The sequence below is a fragment of the Pygoscelis adeliae genome, unplaced genomic scaffold (genome assembly GCF_000699105.1).
Source record: "Pygoscelis adeliae isolate BGI_AS28 unplaced genomic scaffold, ASM69910v1 Scaffold42, whole genome shotgun sequence".
In the NCBI taxonomy this organism is placed as follows: domain Eukaryota; kingdom Metazoa; phylum Chordata; class Aves; order Sphenisciformes; family Spheniscidae; genus Pygoscelis; species Pygoscelis adeliae.
In genome coordinates, this window is record NW_008824283.1 from 1,157,697 (window position 1) to 1,163,357 (window position 5,661).

Consider the following 5,661-nt stretch of genomic DNA (forward strand, 5'->3'; position numbering starts at 1 on the left):
GAGGGGAGAAGAAACAAGCCCTCGGGGAGCGGTGGGGCTCCTTTCGGGGCAAGGGCCGGTTCTGAGCTCATCAAACCCCGGGGAAGGTGGAGAAGGCTCCCGCGGGAGGGCGTGCCGCGCTGGCGCATCAGCTCAGCAGCTGAGGAGGGCCCCGGAAAACAGGGAAAGCAAGGCCCAAGGCCCGTCTCAGTACCTCCACTCAAGGCGAAGACAGACCTTATTAAGCAGCACGCGTGCGTGGCATGAACCGCGCGGGACAAAACCCCTCGCCCTACATAAGAGAAGGGAGGTTCAAAGCCCGCCTTCTACAGCCGCCTTCCTACCGGCGCTCATCAATGACTCCGAAAGCGCCCATGTGGTTTTCCTCCATTCTCGGCATCCTGTTTTTCAGACTGCGGTCGTGTTCAGGCAGGAGCTGAATTTCTTTCCCTCCGTATCGGCAGTTAGGGGGCCGTTCACCGCGCCAGTAAATTACCTTAAGGGCCGTTCACCGAGCCAGTAAATTCACTTAATTGCAGGGCTGTTTTCAACACGCTGCAGCAGCTCTCAGTTATATACGTATAAAGCGCTAGAAACCCGATTTCCTCTTACAGAAAAATTCATGCAAAATAGCGTCAACAACAGCACTGAGACTGCCTTCACCCTTTTCAAACCCGACAGCTCTACCTCACAAGCACTGGTGAGGTAAACCCCCCGTCCCCAAGCTCTAGCGTTAACGTAAGACCCCGAGACGTCACACAGCAAATTCATGGCTGTGTTTGGCCACAATACGCCTGGTGAACCTCTAAAATGTCATCCTTTACCGTCAAATTCATAAGACGGTTGAAAAAACGTAATTTAACAGGATTACAGAAAGAGATTCATGGCCAGAAATAGCTTACTTCAAATGTCTGATAAAATATTAAATACATACGGTGCACAGAATCAACACGTTCATTTAAAACCACGAACACCTCTACGCAAGCGTTAAAGATCAGTGGGAAGAGACAGAAGTACAATGGTCGTTAGACGCATGTTTTCAGGATTGCGCTACTCTTTCTAACATTGGTTCAAACATTCCTTTATGGGAAAAAGTATTTCATTTTCTTGAAAGCAAAAAAAAGTATAAAAAGCTTTTTAATTTACTGGAAGTATTTTTTACATCACCAACATCAAAACATGAGAGTGAATATTTAAATGCTAACCAGACACGCCGCATCAGGACTTTCTAAAGGAGAAGACACAACAATAGGTTTAATTTTAGCAGTTCTTTAATGGTGTCAAATAGGAAACCATCTATTCTTGCATCTTTTCGATTGTTTCTTCCTTGTATTTGCCCTTCTCCTTGCCAACCTGGCGAGATTTTGCTTTACGCTCCAAGATCTTTTTGCGATCTTTGTCCAGTTTTAGCCTAGTGATCACCACCTAGAGAAAGGACAAAGAATTTAGTGTCTCTTCAGTGTCAAAATACAGCAACCTGACAGAACTGTGGTAACACAGCGCGGCCCAGGAAGATCAGCTCTGGCACACAAGTGTTATTTCCATGGATTATCTCATTTGGTTTGAGTAGAACTGAGGTACTGAATTGCCTCCGTGTTTCACACGTTCCCAGGTACACTCGGGGATCAGAGCGTATGGACAGTTGCTTTGATGCACCGCCAAAACACTTGCACAAACTGAAGAGCAGCCACATTTCTATTTATCTACGTAATAAAATAATTACTTTGAAGTAAACCTAATTCCCATTATGCTGCTCAAACATGATGGATACTGCACCCATCTGAAACATGGTATATAGCTGATCCCACCACCACAAAGGCAAGTAATAGATCACTATTTTAATTTCTCCATGTTTTAAGCAATATTACCTAAATTTTGGAACACTGGAAAACCATGCTGCTGCCGCTGGCCACTCTCACATCGTTGCTGTACCGTTTGGAATAGCCAATGCATCTGGCTAAACTACAGGCAACAGTAGAAGTTCATGCACCACAGTGACTCACAGAAAGACACTTCAAAGAACGCACCTGCTATTGAACAGTTGCGAAGAGGCCAGGCAATTATCACGTACTACTAACATGGACATAAAAGGTAAATTGTGCAGACCATTTGCTGCCACAGCCTTAATGGTATTTCTAACAAAGCAGCAGCAAACTGAAGCTCTGATTCTCAGCCCATAAGCAGCCTTCAGTGCTCTGCGTGCCCCCTCAAATTGGCAAAGAAATAAATGCGTTGGTATTACTGAAGGGAGTACTTTAAAAATACAATTGACAATCAAATCCTAGAAAAACCGTACAGGCTGCAGCAGGGCTGCACACTCCCCAGTTCCGTTGTGCATCTAGGTCTCTCTCAGTTGTAATTAATTCCTACCTCTTCACCTAGGAGAGGTAGAAACTGTTCATCCTCCCCACTGCAAGTTTGCAACTAACAAAACATTCTTCTGTTCCTTTTGCATTAATAACCAGAATCTTTACGCAAAGCTTTATCAAGGTCCGATTCCCAATTAGAGAAAACTTTCACAGAATTAAAGGACCAGCACAAAATTCGATTTCTTTCACTGCTGTTTACCACACAAGTAGTACGTACACTGGCTCCATCGCAATGTCACCTTGCCCATCAAATGTTACTACTGCACACAAGTCATGATGTTGTTTTGGAATAATTCTGCTCTCCCTCTGCTGAACATACCAACCACTTAGACCAGAAAACCTGTTACAACTGGATTTCTTCCACCAACACTTCAGTATGCGTGCCCACATAGCAAGGCTGAAGCAGACTAATTTCATCTGCTTCAAACCAGGTTTTGGCTCGTTGTTCTGTTTAGCTTGAAATGTTTTCTTATTATGATCTAAACAGGCTTTGCCTGGTTTTCACAAACTCTAAACATTGTAAATCACTTCAGGCTAAAACCAGATTCAGGAGAACTTAAGTCCACAATAGCCCACAAGAACAAATCGTAATTCTGAGCATCTATCTCAACATTTCTAACACCTCCTTAAACAATGCAAACGCCACATAGCAAAGATGAAGGATTGTTCTAAACAATCTGTTTTGTGCTTTAAAAACACCAACCTCTTCAAAAAAATATTTCAGCAAGACTAAAGTCTCTAGCAGCTTCTCCACCAAATAAGCCCTAGAAACATCAGGGAGTTCTTGGTTTCAACTGTCACTTCTTAGGGGTCTGGAGAACAAGCCTTATGAGGAGCGGCTGAGGGAGCTGGGGTTGTTTAGCCTGGAGAAAAGGAGGCTGAGGGGAGACCTCATTGCTCTCTACAACTACCTAAAAGGAGGTTGTAGCAAGGTGGGTGTCGGTCTCTTCTCCCAAGTAACTGGCGAAAGGACGAGAGGAAATGGCCTCAAGTTGCGCCAGGGGAGGTTTAGATTGGATGTAAGGAAAAATTTCTTTACTGAAAGAGTAGTTAAACATTGGAACAGGCTGCCCAGGGAAGTGGTTGAGTCACCATCCCTGGAGGTATTTAAAAGGCGGGTAGATGAGGCGCTTAGGGACATGGTTTAGTGGGCATGGTGTTGTTGGGTTGATGGTTGGACTCGATGATCTTGGAGGTCTCTTCCAACCTTTAATGATTCTATGATTCTATGATTCTCCACTGTCATGACACCGTAACACTTCCTTGTTTATTACCCCCCCGGTGCTGTACCATCTCAATCCATCATTCCACGCGCCATAACAAGGTTCTACTCATGCCAGTAGCAGTGTCTTCATTTGCCAACAAGGTCTCCTCATGGATTTCAGATCTCACTTCGCGCACCGTACCTTGCTGGGATGGATCCCCACGTGGACAGTTGTGCCATTAGCCTTCTCACGCTGAACACGTTCAATGTAGATGACGTATTTTTTTCTGTACACCTGGACCACCTTGCCGATCTGCTGTCCTTTGTAGTGTCCCCGGACAACCTAAACAAGAACGTAAGAAGCGCGCTGTCCCATACTTCAAAACCACCCCTTAAACAATCACCAGATCTTAAGAAACACTATCTAATTACCCCAACAGAAAACCAGAACTGCACAGGCTGAAGTCCCAACTCTGCTCTTTGTATACACATGCCACAAAGACATCAATTACTGGACAATTTCAGCAATCACTAAAATAGAAAACACAATGGATCAGAACCGTACTTCTCCCTCATTTTCCCTGCAGTAAACCCTAATGAAGGAACCCCGTATCTTTTCAACCAGAAGGCTAATAGTCAACTTCAACAGTCTTTCATCTTAGTTTTTCCATCTGTCATTGCATTTTATACAAAAAAAGCCACTTAACTTGGATTCATTTCTAAACTGATCTTTCAAATATCACAGGTAGCAAATAGTCTATAAAAAAAGAAAAGAAACAATTGTTTTGTGCTTTACTGTTAAAAGCCTTTACTCCAGCGTGATAATCAACGCATGTAACTAAAGTGCAGTAAAGTTGCCAGCACACTTGTGTTCCTTGTGTTCTCCTTGCCACCGATGTGATCTCAGGAAACACTTAACAGGCCAAGCCTACGACCACATTAACTTGTATTAGTTCTGCAAGACTCACGGCAAAGCTCCAGCATCAATCTGAATTTGTCTAGCTCTTCCCTTTTGCACGGGCTATACACAAAAACCAAAACACAGACAGAAGTCCACATGTGACGGCACAACTTAAAAGACAGACAGCGCAGCTACCTGGACTTCATCATCCTTCCGGATGGGCATAGAGCGGACATTGTATTTCTGCCGCAACTCCTTGGAGAGCGGGGAGGACATTATTTTTCTTCGAATGTGAGAAGGCGCATTGAAGTGTCGTTTGCGGTTCTTGCTGCGGTCTGAGGTCACAAATGGATTGAACTTCATTTTGGCTGCACGAAGAAAAACAATAGTTTGAGAGATGCTTGTAACTCACACACTACGCTTTATCATCTACCCACACAAAGTATGCAAGGACATAAAAAAGCAATTTTAACTATTTTTAATCCCACCCCCAGTTCATATACTCTTACAAACGGGACTTCAAATAAGGTTTAAGCCTCTTCCCCGATTGACAATGACCCTGTGATTGACAGATGTGCTATACACATGCACATCAGACCATTCCTTCTAATCCAAAGCTCGCTGTTCTCAGAAGTCAGGACACCTGACTAGTCTTAATTTTGCCCTGTAGCACACACTGCCTTCATTTACAAAGTGAACGTATACTTTGGACCCGCAGAAACAGGGAACTCAAACTGCTTAGGTATCTCCAATAAAGCACGCCACCAGACTGGCGCATGTAGCAGATCTGTGAATCCAAGACCCTTTTGGCCTTCCCTAAGTCTTAACAACTGCACTACCAGATCGTCCGTCATGGCACAATTCATCCTGACAAAGGCATGTCCGTTAAATGATGCTTTTGCTCAACCCACAACTTTCAAGTACTACGCCCTTGCACCTCCTGCGCACACTAGGCTGGGCTGCACGGCAAGTCAGGGCACGCTGCAAATCAGAACACCATACGCTGCCTGAGCTGTATTCACTCAGTGATCCATTATCAAACAACAGACCAAAGGAGGGTGAGCTCTACCTGGAGTCCGAGCTCCCAACGGCACACCCGAGCACAGCTCCGGGGCAGGCCTGCCCCACCAGACACCCCTGCAGCCAGACTCCAGCCGGGGCTCCCACACCACTCTACCCGCCGCCTCTGCCCGACCCACGAACGCCAG

General features: G+C 45.1%; 2 protein-coding genes across 2 annotated transcripts in view; both read right to left on the reverse strand.

Moving 5' to 3' along the window:
• Nucleotides 1-370, reverse strand: part of ATP6V0E1 (ATPase, H+ transporting, lysosomal 9kDa, V0 subunit e1) — a 13,022-nt gene extending 12,652 nt beyond the window's left edge. The window contains exon 1 of the mRNA XM_009318551.1: nucleotides 324-370. Coding sequence (XP_009316826.1) covers nucleotides 324-370 — 47 coding nt within the window. The remainder of the gene's footprint in view (nucleotides 1-323) is intronic.
• Nucleotides 371-1,232: 862 nt separating this feature from the next.
• Nucleotides 1,233-5,541, reverse strand: RPL26L1 (ribosomal protein L26-like 1). The gene is made up of 4 exons (XM_009318480.1): nucleotides 5,523-5,541; nucleotides 4,649-4,821; nucleotides 3,755-3,895; nucleotides 1,233-1,404 (listed from the first exon to the last, which is right to left on the reverse strand). The coding sequence occupies exons 2-4, from the start codon at nucleotides 4,814-4,816 to the stop codon at nucleotides 1,276-1,278; spliced, it is 438 nt and encodes a 145-aa protein (XP_009316755.1). The 5' UTR covers nucleotides 4,817-4,821; nucleotides 5,523-5,541; the 3' UTR covers nucleotides 1,233-1,275.
• Between the last annotated feature and the right edge of the window lie 120 nt (nucleotides 5,542-5,661).

Coding starts and splice junctions, on each gene's coding strand:
- RPL26L1 (XM_009318480.1), bottom strand. CDS start 4,816: ATGAAGTTCAATCCATTTGTGACCTCAGACCGCAGCAAGAACCGCAAA. Junction 3,896..4,648: donor GGAAGGATGATGAAGTCCAG/GTAGCTGCGCTG, acceptor GTTCTTGTTTAG/GTTGTCCGGGGACACTACAA. Junction 1,405..3,754: donor TGGGGATCCATCCCAGCAAG/GTACGGTGCGCG, acceptor TCCTTTCTCTAG/GTGGTGATCACTAGGCTAAA.